This window comes from Cygnus atratus, chromosome 8 (assembly GCF_013377495.2).
Source record: "Cygnus atratus isolate AKBS03 ecotype Queensland, Australia chromosome 8, CAtr_DNAZoo_HiC_assembly, whole genome shotgun sequence".
In the NCBI taxonomy this organism is placed as follows: Eukaryota; Metazoa; Chordata; class Aves; order Anseriformes; family Anatidae; genus Cygnus; species Cygnus atratus.
Genome location: NC_066369.1, coordinates 4,048,124 through 4,070,467, shown reverse-complemented (window position 1 = coordinate 4,070,467; position 22,344 = coordinate 4,048,124). Strand labels below are relative to the sequence as shown.

The 22,344-nt window shown below is 34.7% G+C and overlaps 1 protein-coding gene across 1 annotated transcript in view; it reads left to right on the top strand.

Annotated features, from left to right (window-relative positions):
• COL11A1 (collagen type XI alpha 1 chain) overlaps positions 1 to 22,344 on the top strand; it is a 140,724-nt gene that overhangs the window by 15,243 nt on the left and 103,137 nt on the right. Inside the window, 4 exon segments of the mRNA XM_050712384.1 lie at positions 2,090 to 2,257; positions 4,910 to 5,123; positions 7,483 to 7,645; positions 18,603 to 18,731. Of these exon segments, the coding sequence (XP_050568341.1) occupies positions 2,090 to 2,257; positions 4,910 to 5,123; positions 7,483 to 7,645; positions 18,603 to 18,731 (674 nt within the window).

Sequence of the window (22,344 nt, the reverse complement as noted above, 5' to 3'; positions counted from 1 at the left end):
TCTTCAGCATGGTAGGAACTTCAGAATTGTGTGGTATACCTACAGAGAATACATTATATCCTTTACAATTTTTCAGACAGTACTTAACAGAGAGGTAAGGCTAGTGCTTCAGAATTTGCACACTCCTGAAACTTTACTTTTGAGAATGTGTGAACATATTGAATTTGTAGGATATATGGATTTTAAGTAACTGAGTTAATGCAGGTGTATACTGTATCATTCTTTCAAAATGTATTAGCTTGTAATAAACTTCGACTTTTGGGTTTATATTTGATAGCACGATCTGATGAAACATGGAAACGATGTTGAATTATTTAAAAAATTAAAAAAGCTCACAAGTATTATTTGTGATTATATATTAAGACAGAAGAAGTTATGTCATTCTAGGCAGATTAATAAAACCTCAGATTTTGTGTTTAAAGAATACACTTTTAGTGTTATTCAGTTAGGTTTAACCACAAAGAGGACTTCATCATATTTGGCAATACCAGGAGAAGAATAGGATGGGCTAATTAAAGTTAAATTTGTTCTCACTTGTTATTGATAGAGCATATAGTGCAATGATTTCTGAGATGCTACAGTGAGGAAAAAGCCAACACATCGATACTGGCTAGAACTGTACAAGTTGTCGAGAAAGTAGATACTGATGTATCCGTAATCAGACTATCACTTTGCCTACGTTTTCATATTCTTATTTGTTGTCTGCAAATAGTCATTAAAATAACTGAAAATTCACAACAAATTTTGGGCCTTAAGTTGATATTTGCTGACTTACAAAGTTAATAATAGCAGAGAATAAATTGGCTATAGTTAATGCAACAGTGCATTTCATAGATATGAAGAAAGGTCAGATTTCTGAAATGTATTACTCAGCTTTAAAAGCAAAAGTCATGTAAGACTTTCTTTCCAAATAGAGTAGTTATGAGTTTGCCAACATGAAAGCTGCAGAAAAGTCCTAGTCCTGCTTTGAATAGAAAGTTGCACTAGATGATGTCATGAGGTCCCTTCCAACTTGAATTTTCCACAGTTCCATGTTTAATCACCTTTATGAGCTAAATAATACAGGCTATTCAATTTATTTGTGTTGGAATGTTTAGTAACTACTACTTACATTTTGTACTTTTGTTGAATCAGGTTTGTTCACCACAAAGAATTGTAGGATGGCATGAAAGGCTGCTCAGAGCGCAAGGTGACTCTGAGTAGCACGCTCTACTTCACTGTGTTAGTAAAACAGAGGTTTGAATATAAACAAAGACTATCATGTCTCTTTAAGGGCTAGCTAGGTAGCACAGGTCTTTCTTTTACTAAACTCCTAAGTAGAGATCTGATGAGTGGCTCTATTCAGACAAATACTAGAAGAAATCAGCCATCCCACTAACATACTTTCTTTAGACATCTGATTAAAAATCTTGCCTCTGCATATCTGCTTGTCAAATAAACTCTGATTCTTCTAACTACATCCCTTTTCTGGTGCTACTGAAGGTGGAAGGGAAGTAATTCCCCAAACCTGGACCAGTCTGTGATTCAGTCCATTCACTTCTTGCAGGCAAACAAGGTAACTTTTTCTTTCTCTAACTGGAAGAGAAAAGTGGTTAGTTTCTTCCTTATCACTTTCTGTTGAGAAAGGAGTCGTATGTAATCAGAATATATTCTAATGTTAGCAATAGTAGTTTCTGATAGCAGATTGCTAGTAGTTGAATGCTTCTGAAACTTTTGTGCTAACTTTTTAAATCAATTACACTTTTTGTAAGTCACTCAGTAAAAGAATGTGCTCTAAGATTCAATCACGAAGTTTCCCTCCATTTGGGAAACTGTGATTTTTCAAAGAGCCAAACCATTCAAAAATCTGACCATAGCATTTACATTAGATGAGATGAACTCTTACATATTTAAAAATGAATAATCCTGTTGAAACAATATTCTGGTTTAGGAGTAGCCTGCAATAAATCAAACCAGGATGCAACTATGCAACTACTCTTACGGTTACACATACACTTTTGCAATGAAATTCATTTTCTTCTTAGACTCTGCATACTGTAGAAATGTGAGAAGATGCAAGATGAGTAATTCTTTTGTTTTTATTTGTCAGCTGAACCAGTTGATGTACTGAAAGCATTAGAATTTCACAATATGCCAGAAGGAGTATCAAGAACAGCAGGATTTTGCACAAACAGGAGGGATTCAAAAGGATCAGATGTTGCCTACAGAGTTTCAAAAACTGCACAGCTCAGTGCCCCAACAAAGCAGCTGTACCCAGGTAAGATTGTCAGAAAGCTGTTACTTTGGTGAATTATCTTACTGCCTATGCTACAGTATCTAAAGCACAGCATGTAGTCTGTCATCAGTACCACAAAGCACCTCTGTTATCCCTAAAAGTGGGCCTGTACACGAATGACAGGATGTTCTCTTAATCCACTGAATGAAGCCATTTTATTGGTTTCAATCATAAAGCTCTTCACCAAATTCTGCACCAATGCCAGAACTAGTCTGTAAGTCATATTACCTGTTATTTCATGATTCTATCTGAAAGAAAGTTTATTTGGTGGCTTTGGCATGTTTCCTTCAGTTTCAGTAGTCCATTTAAAAGCAGTACTTTCTGGACCAATGCTATAGTGCTAGAAATGAGTTGTGGTTGGCCATTGCAAAATTGTTCCCAGAACTACCATCTGTTAAGAATTACCTGAGAGTTTCTGAGTATTTGGGGGACTAAACAAGGCTAGTTGAGGATATCAAGTAATGTGATTCCATCTTTTCTCAAATTTCTCTAAAATTAAATAATCACATTTTGGGAAAGATTAACTGGATGTTAAAGAAAGATTTATTCCATTATTTTGCTGTCACTCTTGTCATTTGACCCAAACTGTTGAGGAAAATAATTATAAGAGTATAAAAAAAATCCTGAAACATTAGTTTCCAAGAGCTATTAAAAAAGCAAAGAAGTGTCCAAGAGCTATATATATATTGCAATACGTAAACATTTATACACATTTCTGTTAGAAAGTCATTCATTTTTTGACTTCTTCAATCAACAGTGTATGGAGGAAACAATCACATAATGTATGTGTAAGATAAGACATTTGGAAATATTATGCCATTGTAGTGATAACAGCAACTACTGAACCAAGGTACACAACTCATTGTCAGTCACCTATCTGAGAAAGCTCCTAGTTTTTTTTTTTTTCATGGGATATTATCTGATTGAAGAGCACAGGCCCAGAGTAGATGTATGTCACCCACTGTAAGCACTTTCAACAGATCTTTCAGATTAACAGTGCAGACAGGTCAAGTATTCAGTGCTTTTCAAATAATTTTTTGGCCTTTGTTCACAGTTATCTTTTCTTTCTTTTCCTCATTTTGCTGTCATCTGTTTATTCTGACATTAAAAGGCATAACATACAGTTTAGTTTAATCTGTAAAGCCAGCAGTTTCACTTCATCATCGTTAAAAAACTTGACTGAAAGCTCATCAGAGTCAATGAAATTCTCCCTGTTTATTGAGCTTTTATTCTTTCAAAAGAAAATCTCAAAACAAGCCCTAAACTGGTCTACGTTACTAGTGTTCAACAACCTTCTACAAAAAAGTTATAAAGACCGTAAAAAGTATGTAAAATAACATTGCTGCAGACAATATAATAAGTGTAAGACTAGGGATTTTCAGTTTTAGAAGAGTAGTATGTAATTTAAAATGCAATTAATATTTTATGCGTTTTTTTTCCATATTGTAACTAAAGAGTTAATGCCATTGGGAGCTTGTCTTTATGGAAGAAATGCAGAATCTTGAAAGACTTTTCCCACAACACCTGTATTGGAAATAATCTTGTATTTTTTCCGTCATTAGAAGGAATTCCTAAATCAGCTTTAAGATGATGTCTTTCATAGTTTTATTCATCACAAAAATGTAATTTATATTATTGTATTAAAGTTTGCTCTATTATTGTATTAAAATGTTTAAGAACATTCTACCCACTCATGCACGCAAAGTTGCAGTTATATTCATTACCATCACTATGATTAGATTCTAATCCTTTTATTTCTTGCAAGTCAAATTGTAGCTGAGGCTACACTGATCCAGTGTATGTTCTGACTTAGAATGTCAATCTTACACATCATTTGTTGTTATTAAGCCTAATAAACTTTCACTCCAAATGAAATGCAGATTTACCACTAGATTCAACAAGAGTAATACTGAGTACAGACCTCAGGTCTTCCTCTATAAATAAGCTGTATCCACTTCTAATTTTGTTTATTTTTAGTTATAAAGGTTGAAACAATGATTTACATATAATCTCTACTTCAAAGAGCAAGCATCAGGGAATAAATGAAAATGAAATGTTCTTTGCTTATGCCTAAAGCTCCTATTAATTAAGAATGGTAAGTATGTAAGACTGGTCATGTATTTTTTTCAGTGTTATGCACAATATCATTGCAGAAAGATGCAAATATATATTGTGAGGGGAAAAAAATAGACCAAGTGGCTATCAAGGGAGATGAAGTGCCTGGGAAAATATTTGCTGTAAACTAAAATGGATACTTGTTTTGTAGAATGAATTTATAGTGCACACTTTTAAATTAGAATTGCTAAAAAGTTGAATAGAAAAAAAAATAGTGAAATTGAAACTTGCATGGTTATTCCATATATTTTGTCATTACTACACAAATTCACAGTAGCTTTACAAATCATGCTTTTAAGAACCCTTAAGGTATATATTTGGGGAATTAAAGCAAGAAAGAGGAAAAAAAAAAAGCAAAATTTTTCCTAGTGTAATTTCGTACATGTTTACTTTGACGAATAAAGGAAAACCAAAAACCAGTTTGTATGTACGATCCTCTACACCTATAGACAAATTGAAGTCTTCATAGGATAGTTTCATCTTTTCTGAATTTGTAACTATGTGTCATTTTGTTTACAGGTGGAGATTTTCCAGAAGATTTTTCAATATTAATGACAGTAAAACCTAAAAAGGGTATCCAGTCCTTCCTTCTGTCTGTCTACAATGAACAAGGAATTCAGCAAGTAGGTGTCGAAGTTGGTAGATCCCCAGTCTTCCTCTTTGAAGACCAAAATGGAAAACCTGCCCCAGAAGACTATCCTCTTTTCAGAACAGTCAACATTGCTGATGGCAAGTAAGTGTAAAATTTTTAGATGTAAAATGAAGTCACAGACCACTGTATAGATGATTATTGTCTTTACAAACAGATATTGTAAATAATTCAATAAATAATTAACAATTTCTAGCTAGCTGGACTGCTGTGGTACAAAATCAGGGGATCTTTGCAGCAGAATACAGTTCCAGCTTGAAATGGAGTATAGAGCTACAGATATAGTCAAACCACCTTTCTTATTTGCTATTTCTGTAAATCAGGAGTGAGGAAATAGTCATAGAAGTTAAACCCATCAAAACTAAATATATGAAGACTCATTCTGTGCAAGATTGAAAGAAACTCTGTTTTCAAAAAGACTGGAATAATAGTCTAACTTGAAAGACCGTCTTCTTCATTTAAAAATGATAGGCAGAGTGAAGATAAATTGACAAGACAGTACGTTATTTTTCCTTTCCTTAACCAAAACAGTGGATAAATAAGATCATTCAAGATGCCTATACGTAAGGATACTGGGGAAGAATAAGATGGATAATTAATTTGAAGTGCTGCAAGGATTCATACTTCGTTCTCCTTAAAGGGAATAACTCTCCAACACATACTGCATTTTAAATACAGTTGCTAATTTTTTGTCCCCTAACTTGCCTTTGTAGACAAGCAATCGTTCTCTGGGAATGTCAGTCTAGTGCTTTTCACATCCATTATTGTTGATTTTCAAGAGACATGTGTCCTTTCAAAGGCTTTTTATTTATTGTACTGCAGTCCAAGAAGAGCTGCTACAGTTTTCAGAGATACACAGAATGAAATTTTATTAAAGCTTTCGGTTTAATAACCAAATTGGTAGAGAAGAGAGGGCAAGTAAATTCAGCAACAATTAAATACATTTATAACTCAATAAAGGATAAAAAAGAAAAAAAGTAATTGTCTTCTAGCCCATGTGTTGCCACAGGATGGAATTATACCATGAAACCTGGATGTGGCTCTCATAATTTCACCCAAAATATTGAGAGTCTGATAAAATTAAAAAATCAAAATCAATTTCTTTTGGTACAATTTCCTTCAGTGAGACTATGCAACTTCTAAATCAACTGGAGTCAATCATATCTACGGAATGAGCTATGTTTTCACGTTCTCAGCCTCTGCAAGCTTTCAAAAGATGGACTGACAATTTTCTACTGATTCGTCTCTTTTATGAAGGATTCTAGGGCAACAATCTTTATCTCAAAATGAAATACATTAAAAAAGTGTAAGCAGTGTAATCTGCCTGAGGATGCATGGACAGTTTGCTTTTGTAACGATAAAGTTTAACCGCGTTCCAGAGAAAACATGGAATTAGAGTTCTGGCTCAGTGATACTCTTTAGCAGTCAGATTCCATTAGCTTTCAGGTGTTCCATTTGATACACAGCCGCTCTTTGTCTAAGTTGTCTCTGATTTAGACAAAACTTAGTGACAACAAAAGCCAGCTAAAATAGTTTGATTCTAGCCTTTTCCTTGCCAGTCACCACTATGGCATACTTTTACCCTTTTTGCCCTGAACTATCAAAGATGCTCTCAGTTTTTGCTCGTGTTAGATTAGAAAGTGTCTCGTTTTTAGTCTTAGATATTTAAATTGTCGTAGCAGAGAGATTCACTAACTAATATGTTCTGTCATTTTAATGAAGTACCATAAAGGACAGAGTACAGTTTAGCAAATTGTTTACAAATAAATAAATTAGTAAAATCTTAAATGCCATTGCAATAAATTTGTCAGTGCTCTGAAATGCTTCATTCACTTTTTTGGTGAGTATTTATGTAGATGGAACTATTGTTGCAGGAATATCGGCAAGCATTTCCAAGTATCTGTATCTGAAAATGCATCTATGTTGGAACTGTTGTACATCTTTGAAAAATCTCTATAGCTATGGGAAGCATTCAAACAGGCAAAAGGATGTCATAATTTTTTTGTGATCAATCACTGAGAACAAATAGTAAAATGTAAATAGCAAAGAATTATCTGCTGTGTGTGAAACATTTATTTGCATGAGTAATTTTCTTAAGTAATTTGGAAAAACAAAATTTCATTTAAAAAATCTGCTGTCAGATCATTCAGTCTAATAAAATGTAAACAGTGCACACAGCTCTAATATGAGTTTACTAACATTCTCTGGGTAAAGCTTCAGAGAATGTCAGCATGAATTTCATCTAATATAGGATTCTTACAATGGGTGCTGGATCAGATTCCTTAGTACAAAGGACAAAACACTGTACATTTGTGCATGTATGAAGGAAAAAAATGGAGACATTTAAAATGTTGTCTGTGACTTTTGTTTGGTGCACAGTCTGCAATAAACATTTTGACCTACTCTTAAAAACAGAAATTAAAGAAGAATTATGTTTTACTAGGTGGCATCGAGTAGCCATTAGCGTGGAGAAGAAAAGTGTTACAATGATCATTGACTGTAACAAAAAAACTACAAAACCCCTGGAAAGAAGTGACAAAACCATTGTGGACACCAATGGCATCACTGTCTTTGGAACCAGGATTCTGGACGAAGAAGTTTTTGAGGTAAAAATCAATATGGAACAAATGGAATTGAGTAATTTAGTTTTGCAGATTAGTTAATGCAGGTTAGAATAAACTTTGAATGGCAAAGTTGATATAACATAAAAACTGTTTTTTAGAACCTGTTAGGATAGGCTGAAATGAAAGAGAATTAAACAAAGAAGTGTCTCTCTTGTTGGAAAATGTGATGCATTTTTCTGTTCTTTAGATTATGTTGTATCTGAAATTAGTTTATTTTATTGTCTTTCTGCCTGGTATTGAGATACCTGAGGTATTTAGGAGACTTAATCTGGCAAAGTTGAGTAGTATTGAGTAGTATGATACTATGAGATGATACTATTTTAGTTCTCTCTCTCTAAAGTAGTTACAGATATTTGTGCATTCTAACAGCATTTGGGAGAGGGGTGGAAGGACCTGGAAAGCTTTCTGTGTAATGTGAATCTCTTATATTGTTTATCCCACTTATTAATCTTTCCAGTAACTGGAACATACTTTGGCAATCAGGACATATATGTTTCCATCGTTTACTGGCCAAGAAGTACATATAGGAAGGGTAAAATGCCTCTAAGGAAGTATGTGAGTGCCAATCATGAGGCCTTTTTAGGTAGAATTCTTATGTCAATGATTATTTTTGCAGGCTAATAATGGAGCTTCTCTAAACCTACAGTATTGAGTTTCTGTTATAATATTATTATGCAACAGTCAAAACTATCAAGGGTAAATTAGAACTGAACAACAAGAAAATAGATTAGTAGTTCACTTCATATACAGAACATCTGTGTTCTATAAACACACAGATGCAATCCTGGCTTTAAGGAGTGTATATGCTTGAGAAGCTGTATATATATCAAGGGAGAAATAAGGATTTTGAGTGTAACACTGGCATTGTTTCCTTGAATTTTCCTGCATGTGACAAAACATGAACATTTCTGAGTAGGAGAATTTCTGGGATGACTTAATGGGTCAAACAGTATGATACACATTTGGTATTCACAGCCTAATTTATCTGGAGTCAACAGTAAAGTTTGCACGTCATAGGAACATTATTTTCCCTTTGAAGATGAATTCTACAGCTGCCTGATCTAGTGTGGAACAAGCATTTTTGGTCTCCACTTGTGATAATTACTTGAAATTTTCATTTGTATTTCTTTCTTGGGTCAGAGACCATGTGCCACAACATGTGTATTTGGCAAAAAAAAAAAAAAAAAAAAAGTCAAAATAGGTGCAAGGATTTAAAAAAAAAAAAAGAAGCCAGTGATTCACTGTGAAATTTTAATTGTAATCTACTATGCTGACTTGACAAATCAGTCCTTCAGTTCCATCTGAGACTCACTGAGAAGAAAGATGGCTTTGGACTCACAACATAAATAGCGCAGCTGTCTAATGCCAGTTTACAGGCTGAATCTCAACATTCAGCACTGAGAACAGCAACATTTCTACCATTTGCATCACTGTAGATTTCCAGATTCCTTCAATGATTAGATTTCCTTACATACATAATTGTGCCCCTTTTCTGCTTTGTTACCCAGAGAAACCAGTTACGTTCTTGTAAGGTTGTTCTAGTAATTGGAGGTTAAGATTTAGTCCGAAGTCTCTTAAACCAGCAGTTTACAATTCTTTTGGGATAGATTTCTGCTTTCTGTTTTACTGTAGGGCCAACATGACTATATTTATAAAGATTGAAGTAGTGAACATATGTACCTAGAAAAGTATGTGTTGAAAATATGCAATTGGAATGTCCCTCAAAAGTTAAACGAACTGCTATGTCATATAGAGTTTTAATTATATGCATCCTCCAACTTCTTGCAATGCAATCTAGTTCTTTCTAAGCTCATCACATTTTTTCTATTCTACACAGCACTCCTGTTTCATCAACAGGACTTTATCCATCCTTTAGCCACTGCTGCTAAAGTTGCCAACATTTGGGGCTCTTCCCTGGATTTTGTTTCCTCCTCAAGTCTCCTAGTTGTCTTAAATGCTCCATTTGTCTCATTCATGATAACAATAGTAGCCCAGGGTGATGTCTGGTGGTTCCACGGCTCTGCTTGGTAGTTCTGTGTTGTGAACCCTGCTGTATCTGGAAACCACAACAGACACTGAACAAACACATGAAAACAACAAAGAACAACATCTTATCCTATGCACAGGAAATTCCAGAAATGAGTTTATTTCATTTTTCGTTTTTGTCATCTCAGAGTTAAGAATGCCATGAGCAAAACCCTCCAGTACAGGGTACAACTTCTTTCTATTCTGCCTAGCTTTGTCACACTGGTTTTTGTGGTTTTATTCTCTGTCTTATATAAGATGTTAGACTGAGGATCTGATCTTCAAAGCCAAACTTGTTAAAATCTACAGGTCAGAAAATAACACCCATATTATATTTATCAAATATTTATGTATCAAAACTAAGTCACATGTCTGGTGTCAGGGTACAGTGGTTTCTCTATTTGTGCTATGTAAAATTGTGCTGTATTCGCATTCATTGATGTATACTCAATATCCCAAGCATATCAGCTGTCCAGAGATCAGGTAGATCACCACTGAAAGGGGAAAAGGGACTGAATAATGACCTAACAGGGCATGATAAATGACTAGCCAGTTTTCTAACTTGGTATATGAAACAAACTTAATATTCCTTGGTAAGTTAACCTACTGGTGCTAAAGCTAAGAGGCATCTGTTAAGAGTGCTCTAAGAAAGTCTTTATGTTTTAGCTTTAAAAGCAAGAACAATTTTTTTTTAAGAATTTTCCAAATCTTGTGAGGTTATTGCATGTTTTATGAGGAACTTATAAGTTGCCCTGGTGCTCATCATGCTTAGTTAACATGGAAATCAATGTGATGTTACAAACAAGGTACAGGATATAAGCAAGGATTAGCATCAGGTGCATACAAATGCTCGAGAAGCAAAGAGTAAACTGTGAATGTGTCTTAAAATAACTGTTATGCTTTCTAGAAACTGAATTATTACTAATTGCCAAATTATGAGGCCTTCACTTACTCTGCTAAGCACTTACTCACTGAAGTGGGTCTGCTGCTATCAGTGGTACTAATTTATAAATGCTTGTTTTTATATGGCTGATAGAGTATACCTCTATCTTTTACAGACTTTGAAATTAATGTCAGATGTTTTCAAAAGCATAGTGCAAGGAAGTATCGTTCATAAGTACCTCATGTAAAAAAGAGAATACCTACCTGTAGCATACAAATATATCCCCCCCTCCAAAAAAAAAAAAAAAAGTTGGTGTATGGCACCCAGTAAAATAATTTAATAATTCTGAATTATGTCCATTGAAATATGTTTTTAGCTTAAATAGTTGATAAAAAGCAGGGATCTTTTTATTCCTTGCCAGCTTTAAGGATTTGTCACTCTTCATTTAGCACTGTTGGTGTGAACAATACACCAGGTATTTTGTTACTAACTAACACAGTTGTTATACAGATATTTCCCTAAAGAGACTTTCTTTCAAAAACTCCCTGGGTGTCAGACTGATACAATGATTGTATTGGCACTATGCTGTAAATAACAAGCCAAAACCTGATGTATGTAACTGATTTAAAGCCAATGAAAATTTTAACCACACACAGTTTACAATAACAAATCCTTGTGGTAATCCTTATTGATAAAGAGTGTAGATTTTAATGCCAGGCATTAACCTGATCTCATGAAAAAATAAAATCATACACTTATGTATAACATAAGAGTCCTTTAATAACCTGAGTGAGCATTTGAAGGTGTAGTGATAATACTTGGATAACAAAATGATTTATCCTATAGGTCCATTCGGATGAGTAACCATACTTCATACTTCTCTAAGGATGGTAATTCCCCATTGCAAAAGAGCAGAAAGGCCACTTGTCAGTGTGCATGTTCTGTGTAGATGGCAGCAGTAGTAGAATAGGTAGAGTTTTAACTAGCTGACCAAAACTGCTGCACAACTAAAGTAGAATGGGGAAGGTAGCCAAAAGTAAAACTCCCCCAAAGGCATGTGGTATGAATGAGGAGTAATCAGTATCCTCTGTCTTACGCCATCCTGTTGAGCTGTACTACTACCTCGTGTAGGCATAGCCAAAGTGATTCCTTGGTTATGTGTCACCTTTAATAATTGCTATTGGCCCACTAAATGTTTAGTGTCAGTTAGACAAAAAAGAAAAAAAAAATCCAATGTAAACGGAACAAACAGTGCGATAGCTTCCAGGCAAAAATACTTAGAAGCATCCTTCTAGTTATCAACATGAGAGAACTGGCCAACTTTCAGTGTTAGGAGAAAAAACAAAAAAACAAACAAACAAAAAAAGCAAAACAAACCAAACAAAAAACAACAACAAAAAAAGCAAACTGTGTTTCCATTTCAGAAGCACATAATAAAAAAAGCAACATTTCTTCCAAAAGCTTATTATTTGGCTTATTTGTTTTCCTTTATTTTTTAATCTGAAAGAATGGTAATTTGGTGTTTTTTTTTGTTTTGTTGTTGTGTGTTTTTTTTTTTTTTTAATATAGTATTACCAATCTTATGCAGGATGGAAAAAAAGTAAATAATTTTGTTTTCTGTGTGTTCCTTCCTTACTTCTGAAAGAAGAGTCAGGGAAGTTCAAGTTCATTTTCAAGACATGAAAGCTGATTGTTGCATCAGCTTCAGCAAATTTTACAGATTGGATTTGTTATCACCTCATTTGATATTGTGTGTAATACACATTTAAGTTTTAAAGAACAGCTGTAAATGAGGTTTCAACTTAAAAGATTTGCAGGTGTTTCATCCAGAAAATAGGATGTCCTTCTCAGGTCTTTAGACACACTTTATCTTTTTTCTGTTGAGGGAGTATTTCTGTACAGCATTAAGCAACAGTCACGTATTCTGTATGTATGTGTATGTTACATACGTATGTTGTATATGCAGGCATAGTAGTAAGATAGAATCTCTCAGACGAGAGTTCAGTAGAGTTTGTTCTGTGAACAGCCATGTTTTGAAGGTTAAAATTTATAATTGAACATATCAACCTATTTCTTAACCAAACTGAATATATGCTACTGTAACCATAAGATTTCAAAGAATCAAGAAGACATTGATTTCTGTGGAAACTTTGACTTGTACAAGATTCTGCATTCACAATATATTGCTTTTACAGCATTTCAGTCTGGCAGGCTCTAAATGTCTTTCTCTAGCTATATTGTGAATTGGGCCTGGGTTATGGAATATTATAGTAAGGGCCTCTGGAATTCCTCAATCCCTCAAATCTTTGCAGGAAGATTAAATGAATTCTGCAGCAGGTTTTTCTAGGTTCTATAGTAATAACATCCAGGCTGTCTAGACTTTTGTTCTTTTGAGTCTATAGTTGTACTGTCACATAACTAATTAAAGAAAATTGGCACATATACACAGGTTACAGTTTCCCCTTTACAGGTTACTGTTTGCTGTTACAGCCTTGTAAAAACTTCATACTTTCACTTTTTAATAATGCTGGCAGGTGATATTAGAGATGGTCCTCATCAATGATAGAGACCTTTAGTTGATAAAGAGACTATAAATGGACTACTTTATGGTTGTATTTCTCTAATATACCATATTTAGAAAGTATTAGTAATATTATATAGTTAAGAGGAAAAGAGAATTTTCTTTAATGCTTCAATAAAACATACAATAAAGATAAGATTTATTAAGTCATAATTAAGATAATAAGGAGCCATTAACATTTATTGCTTATAATGATATAATAACATTCCTTATGACTGAGACCCTCAATGATCTACAGCATTGAGAGTCAGACACCGTATCCAATTGTAGATTTTCTTTATTCTGATTTTTCTATGGCATCTGACAAAAGTTCTGAAAAGGTAGAATCAAATATAGAGATAACTATCATGAGGCTAACCAAAGCAATAATTACAAGAGAAATTTAGTCTGTAAAATTGGGAAGAGAACATGGCAGTGTATTGCTTTCCTGCAAATCGTCTCCGTTTCATTTTTCATTAGACAACTTGTCTTTTTTTGTGTTCTGAAGTGTTTGATATTAGGAGACTGTTTTCAGTGTGGATAGCCCATCTAGTGCATTAACTGCTTAGCGAGGTGTGTTTTTTCTACCAAACCTGGAAATACCTGTACAGAAACCTTCTTATTCTGTGATGTCACTGTGGAATGTCTGACATTCACAGAAGAATTTTCAACAGATGAATTAACCACATACTACTTATTCTTAGCTGAGCTGTTCCTTGTTGTAGAAAAATTAATTTGAGTGAATGTGCCAGTGCTCCAATAGGCATACGTTCAACAAATTTGAGCATATTCTCCCACCCTTGATGCTCTGAAGTCTTGTTCTTCACATTTGCTTTGGCATGCCACAAAGACACTCTAAAGTAGCGAATGTTTCCTCAGATCTCATTAAATCCTGTTAACAGTCTTGGAGGACTCTGAAAAGAGTAGCTTACTCGATGCAGTACCTTTTGGAGTAATGCCACAAAAGTAATCTCTCTGTATTGTGTTTGCATACGAGGTGTAACTGATGGGCACGTTATTTATAATTCTCAGGAAGCTTATTCCATATAACCATGAGACTGAGACTGGTTCAAAAGACTGTGCTTTTAATTATGTGCACATTCCCAAAATAGAGGAGCTAAAACATGCATAGATTTTAACCATTTCTGTACCATATTGGGATAGGTTACTCAATTGCACATTGACTTTTTGAGTTTTGTGTTGTATTTGACACCAACTTTGTGTCTATTTCAATAAAGTATTTACGATCCAAACTGAATGTTAAATCTCCAAATTGACCCATTTTAGTTAAAAGAGGTACTTGTATGTTTAATGTTAGGTAGACTTAACTACATTGCTGAATGTTTCCTTTTACCTGCGGGCAACTTAGGCAGAGACCTAGATCTCAACTTTCTTATTTCCAATATGCAAATATCATTAAATATCCAATAAACAATGCTTAAAAAACATTATATTAATTGTTATCCAGGATAAAAATTGTTGTAAGGCAGCACATTTTTCTTCTGGAGGGCTAAATAGGCTGTCAGCACTTTTCCAAGCAAATTAAACAATGCACATTGTTAGAAATAGCAACATGAAAAAGTGGCTGTGTGTATTTGTCTGATACCTCACCAAAAGTTCTCTATCTCTGTCACCCACTTATCACTGACATCAAGTTCTGCTGGAAGACTGACTCAGCAGTGTCAGCAAAGAGTTGACTTGTAAAATGCACTATATTGTCATCTGTAGATCTTTTCATATTTGTAGATAACAGATTGTAATCCCGAATTAGTTGTGACGTTAGGAACAAACCAATCTCCTGACACATCTCCTCTTACTACTCTGGCCTCTCTTTTTCTCGTACATCAGGGATTTCTAATTCTTTCCCTGCTTTTGTGTCCAGCTGTTCCCATTGCCTACAGTAAGTGCAGGTTATGTATCTTAAGATCACATAACATCCCCACAAAGGAATCAGTAACTTTTATTGGTTTTGAAAATTAACTTCCTATATTTATTTCAATGTATTTTGCTTGGATTTGGTAAAATTTGGTGGAGAATAAGGATTATGAAACTTTGTTTACTGCATTACTTTATTTTGCATCTTACTGTTAATTTTATGGTAAAATAGATCAAACTTCTACTAAAGAGAAAAAATTTACTCAACTGAATTCACTGGAATTGGTTAACTTTTTTTTTTTTCTAGTATATATGCTTTCAGGCTTATTTGTCTTGTTAGAACCTCAGCTTTCCTTTTCTGGGAAGAATCCTTGATGAGTAAGTTTATGAAATTGCTTGAGCAGGCTAAACCAACAAAGGTGGTCATGACAATTTCATAGGGAAGGAAGGGAAATGGAAATAATCTATACAGACAGTTGCCTTTTATGCTTCTTTTTTTTTTTTTTCTGTATACATTTTTCAGAGTACTTCTAGTTGCTTTAAGGATGCACAAATGTATTTGTAAATCTTACCCCTTTTTCCTGTCTCCTTCCTCATCTGTTTTCCCTCTTTCTCTCATAATTTGTGTGAGAATTCCTTATGTCACCCACGTTTTATAGAAGAGTAACATTATGCCCATATGGATATATGTTTAGGTACCTCACTGTTAATTTAGAGGTTAATTATTCAAATTTTTATTAACCCATGACTCCATTTATTCATATTTTCACTTAAAGTTCTTGGGACTTGTGCAGGTAGATAATTAAGTGACTAATTCATGACTCCAGGTCTTAAAGTATAGTCATATTAAGTCTTTGTAATTTCTTCACAAAGAACTTTCTACAATTCTGTTTCAGTCTCACAGTCAAGACTTCAAGAGGTTAAAATCAAAGAACGTGTTTGTGACTGTTGTAATTCTGTGAAAAATTCTCAAAGAGTGTAGATTTGTCAAACAAATACCTGTGACTACCTGATGACTAAGTCACAATAGTGAAATCCACAATAATTTATGTGGAACTCCATGTGCTGAGATGACTGATTTGATCTGAAAGGAAAGCTCTTCACTGACTAGTGAATCTGCATTGTCAATGCATCACATACAAATACTCAAAAAAGCTATTTAATTAGCAAAGACAAAATTGAAAACCAACAAGCAAAAACAACTGAAAAACAGTGCTTTTATAGGAGATCTTGAAAGAAAAAGAGGAAAATTAGCATTTGGGATGCCAAATATAAAATCAATCAGTTCCTTAGTAAACTTATCACACATGAATAGCCAGTAGCATTTTATGTATACTGTGCGAGACTTCTGAGGGCCTCCCTCTATGTGGACCCATGACAGGCAGACAGGCGGGGCTGGGAAGTACAGTCAATGGATCAGGAACAGCTTTAAGCAATTAGGGACATCTAAGCCAAGTGGTAACAGCATGCTGAGTGCTTCTTGCAAGCACACAATCCAACAAAAGCCAGTGCCAAAATTCCATGGCATTCAAGATCAGCACAAAGCAAGCTCCAACAAAATACTGGCTATCTTCCCCTGACTGGGTTCTCTTAGCATATTGTACTAAACAGACATCAGTGTCAGGAGCAGTTTCTGCATTACTTACATTAGCTGGCACATTGTGTACTGTACACTGGTCTATATGGGCAACTTAGAAAGCTGCGTATGTTCAGGAGTATACAGCAAGACAAGGACCTGAGCTCAACAGATGGGGGCTCCACACATCCTTCTGTAATGGTTGGTCAAAAAGAGTTACCTCTTTTGTATTTTGGTTGCTAATTCTTTATAACTTATTCTTCTGCTTCATGTAGTTTTAATTTGACTGGGTGAAAGAGGAAGGGCAGAGCACTTTTGAATCACTCAGTGGTAGAGAAAGGGATTACATAGCCTAGACTGACTGACTGTATGGGACGTTTCAAAGCACTCAGTTGTACTCCTGAGGGATTTGTGTAAAGAATCAACAGGGAAATTTCTCTGTACATACAGCAGGTCTTGTAGTAAGGTGTCCAACTAAGGAAGCATTAGTGAGCAGAGGAAAAATGAAAGAGACAGCCCAGCACCACTGACAGGGGAACAGACATTAATCTGAGAAACACGAGTACATAAAACAAAATGAGTTGAGAGTGTTATAGCAAACAGATTTGTAATATATAGCCATTATATGCTAAGAAATTAAGTATTTCATATTTTATGTTAAGTAAGATAGTAAAATATTATAGAACTAGGAAAATAGGGGAGAGTTTTGATTTTTTTTTTTTTCAATTAGAGTTTTCTTTGCTTGTTTCTGTCATTTGTTTCTGTCATTTCTCTTTTTGAAAGGAAGGAGCATTCCAAACTATGTTTTCCTATTTTAAAATATTCTCCAGTTTTGATAATTTGTTAAAGGGTGCTATTCTGAGAGGTTTAAAGTGATTTTGGAAATACTGAGGTAATTTTGAATTTTTCTAGTTCTACATTTCCACCAGTTATGATGTTTTCTCCTTAAAGAAAGAACATGCAGAGGTGTACTAACAAAGTTATTCCTTTACCCTCTTCTTGTTAAAAAGAAAATTAAATTACATTAGAAGTATATAAAAGCTTAACACACACCCCCTTCCTTATGGGGAAATACAGTGGGAGATTGAAGTTAATGCGTTTTGACCTAGAACATGTGCCAATTTTCAACAACCTTATTTTTATGACAGCATTTGAAGCTCCTGAATGAGGAAATTTATAGTGGAAATCTTGGCAGGAATTTACCTAACACTGTTTAAATGGTACCACTATGTTAAGAAATACACTGAATACCAGACAGCTTTCTGTGGAAAATGATAAACATAAAAAAACATACAAGGCCACTGTAGGGGATCTCAGAAAAGCCATTTTTATTATCCAGAATAGTGGGTCTCTTTAGTGTGATGTTGTTTTTACACATGATATATGGGTATAGAGATGAAAATAATATTTGTTAGCTGTTAATTTTTTTTTTTCAACAAACTATATATTGCGTATTTACACAGTGCTTACCTCTTTATTTTTTATTCCAAGAACTGTGTGTCTGGTACGGCCTTCTTTATTTTATTATTTTATTCCCTCCCCCCCCCGCCTTTTTTTTTTTTTTTTTTTTTAGAGTTCAGATGTGATGGAAACTCTCAGAATTATACTGTTGATCACTTGCATGCTGAGCTGCATGCTGGTAGTAGGAAGTGCCCTGAATTAAATCTTAGGAATTTAGACTGGTTCCCAGTGAAGAAGTAAACAAACAGCATGAAAATGATGGAGCAGGAGTTACACCTTCCACCCTCTCCTTTCCAAGCCGGACAGCATGTTCAGCCAGAATTTTACACTTAGTCCATTTGTCCTGTGAACTATAATGAGGATGTCATTCAGAACAGTTGAAAAAATTAAGTAGATAAGTTACATATAAACACAAATGTTAATATAATATCTAATAAATGTATTATGCACCTAGTTTTGTTTTCTAAATGAAAAGTCTTCTGATGAACTGTAGACAACTTTTTTTTTTTATTTTTATTTTTATTTTTTTTTAATTTAACCTGTATATGCTTTCCTGCAGGGTGACATCCAGCAGCTGTTGATTATAGCTGACCCCAGAGCTGCATATGACTATTGTGAGCATTATAGCCCAGACTGTGATTCCCCAGTGCCCAATGCTGCTCAGGCTCAAGATCCTCAAGTTGATGAGGTGAGTAATCAGTCACGTATTACAAGATTTATTGCACATTAGTGGTTGTGCTGGATACAAGTTACCCAGGGAGCATTTAATTACAGCTAAATGGCATGCATTGTTCCAGACATGAGGAAGGAAGGTTGCAGGAGTACATTAGTTTTTGCTATGCACTCATTTATGTCAAACGTTTGAAGGAACTTAACACATTGGTATTTGAATAACCAGTTTGCTCAACAGAGTTGAACTGTAATTCTTTAAAGAAGATAGCAATACACATTTGCCAAGTTGTACCTATTTGTTCCCCCTGTGTACTGTTGGGATTTCACTGGTGATGAGTGAAAACCCTCATATGCCACAGTTGAAAGATACGGGTGATATGAGTATTCTGGAACTGTGAAATATTTCTGCTAGAAATGTCATGTATTCTAATGAGCTGTGACCAGTACACAAATGCACATACACACAAAATTATTTTGGCCAGCTCTACTGGTAGCAGGTAAATATCAACAGGGATGAAATAGAATCTGATTTTTTTTTTTCTCAGGCAATGAAAAATATTCACAGAAACTATTTGTCACTGTAGATAGGTCTCACAACCATAAACTAAGTAATTTACTAATGGCAAGACAGTCCCTTAAATTAGACCTCTCATGCATTGTGTCATACATATATTGTACATATTCCAAATGCTTGTGATAATATTGTTCTCATACTTCCACTGCGAAATGGAAAGCTTTTGCAAAAGGTAGCTAGTCTTAATTGAACTTGGCTCTGGCCAGTTGGTATGCACTCAACTAACTGTGTGTGATCTGATGGGTTGTTGTTACTGATTGCTCAAGAGATCAGCATTAAAAACTTGTTGAATTGTTCTCAGATGACTGCTTTGAGCCAATTTTGAGACAGAACCTTTCCTAAATATATTTATTTGCTGTTAATATTTGTTCCATCTGACTGAAAATTATGTCATCAATTGTTAAGGTCCACGTGGCCCAGAACTCGGTTTAAAGGGACTCCCACATTCATTGCACTTGAGGTGCAGTTCAAGATGTGTCGATTACACATTGGCAGAGGCCTTCACATTACGTTATGGTACATGAAGTCTTTTCTGTCCATGAGCGCTATTTAAACCTTCTGTCTGTGTGGTTGGCTATGTAGATCTCCATGCGTCTCCTTGCACTGTGTTCCAAAATAGATCAGGCTGAAAGTATATTGTTGGTGTTTTATGGGAAGAAAACAGAAGATAACAAAATCATTTTTTTTTCCTCGTCATTGAATTTCAAAGTAATTTGAGATTTTTGCTGTGGAACTCTTCTGGGCTTTGCTGCTGTGCATCTTGGGACTCTGATCCTTTTTCTGTTTCCTGTGTGAAGACCTGGAAGGTTTGAATAGGCTAGTGCTTTGCTATTTTGAAATAAGACCGAAGAGGAGTCAGTCTAATAAACTGATTTTTTGGGGAAAGGTTGTTAAAATCATCCCTTGTTATCTTTCTTGAACAGGAATATATCTAAATACTTAAAATATATTATCTAAGTGGGATGTGCTGTCATATCCAAACTCACATCAAATCCTAAGTAGATGTTAACATGTCTTAAACAGATTGTAGGTACTTGTTTGCTTTGGCCACTACTGATGGCAATAATGGTTCCTGTTCTTCAGTGTAATACACGTGGGCAAGGCTTGGAATTCACAGAAACCAGTTGGGATCAGACTGTAGATTCAGAGTCTACTCCTTTGATTCAATAGGAATGAAAAATTGTGCTCAATTATTAACAACAAATACAGGTGAATTATTAGACTGTAATTTAGTGTTTCCAAAGGATGTACAACATGAATAAAATAGAGCAGGGACTACCTTCTCTACATAATGGATGCTAAATCTCCTGCTATCAAATATTATGCTTAAATATATTGAAGCTGTTTAACACTAGCATCAGTTGAGAGAGAACACTCATTTGAAGATCAAAAGAAAAATAAGCCTTAATATAATTATAAAATCTATGTTTATTCACATATTATGCGCACATCATATCGAATGCCTAGTTACATATTGGATGTCTGTTGAAAACAGTCTGTGAGCACCAGAGAAAGGGAACCATAAAATAAAACAATTGGTACAGTTCTCCTTGAGCATCCTGAATAGACATCATCTATAGTCCAATGCAGGAGCCACTGAAATCAGGAATATCTTACCATTAAATTCAACAGCAATTGCAAAAATGCTCCTGGAGTTAGTGTTTCTAAATTAATTTTTCTATATTTTTTTTTCCCTGTGATAACACACAGTTTCTGGGGGCACCTACAGAGGAAAAAAAATAAAAAATAAAAAGAGGAAAAAAATAAAAGGTCTTAATTTGTAATGTAACATATCTAAGTCAGTTTAAAAGAAATAAAAAGTAAAGTTTTTTTTTTTTTTTAAAGTGGTGAACCACCATTTCTATTTGTTTCCATTCATTGTTCTGAGTGGTGGTTGAATCCCTTTGCTTTCTGAACTGAAGACACAATTTTCTTTTGCTATCTGTGAGTTTATAACGTAAGTATGTATGAATATTGTCAACGAAGTCAATGAATCTTTTGACATGTGTAATAGTCATCTGAAGTAATCACATTAAGCGATACTTGAGGTGTGTTGAATATAAAATAGGTTAACTGACAGACTGAATTGCCCAAAATGACATAACTTTCTGCTAAAGGATAATAAAGCAGCTTATTAATGTAGGCTACTTCATAATTTTTTGAGATGTCCAGAGAAGCTGTGGATGCTCCACCCCTGGAATTGTTTGAGGCCAGGTTGGATGGGGCTGTGAGCAACCTGGTCTGGTGGGAGGTGTCCCTGCCCATGGCAGGGGGGTTGGAATCAGATGATCTTTAAGGTTCCTTCCAACCAAAACCATGCTATGATTCTGTGTGGACTATAAGAAATGAAGCACGTCTTATTTAAGTACTGGAAGACATTACAGAAGAGAGCAATGCTGATTTAATTTTTTTTTAGAACTGTTGATTGCAAGGTTAATTCAAAAATGTATTAAAAGATAATATAATTAAAGTGGTCTATTAAAAGTTTGATAGTGATACATGATATATAATTTGTAGACTTAGACTTTCATAAAGCCTCTAATTTGTCAACATGGAGTGTCTGAATAAAAAAAAAAAAGCCATTGTATGATAAGGATAAAGTACTTGACAAACAGATCCAAATCTGGCTGCCTTATTTCAGAAACTGCTATAAGAAGAGTGCCATCTCTGAATTAACTTTTTAGTGGAGTTTCTTAGGAGATGTGCTAGCAGTATAAAAGTAAGACGTTATTCAAATTTGTCATAGTCTTGATATTGCAAAGTGGTAAACAGTGATGATAATACAACTAAAGGCAAAGTTACACACACAGAAGAAAACAAAGAAATGTAGGGCAAATCTAGCAAACTGTATAACACACAGTGCAATACAGCCTGTTTACATGTGATGACAAAAGCACCTTTCGCATGCTGCTGATTGTCCCCACCTATGGGCTTCATCTCCTGCTTTACCAGTGAAAGCAATTTTGGAGGTACATGGTCTACCAGACTGGAATCCTAATCACGCTGAAAGCCAACATGAAGATTTTACTGTTTGGCTAGACTGATTTCCTGGTTT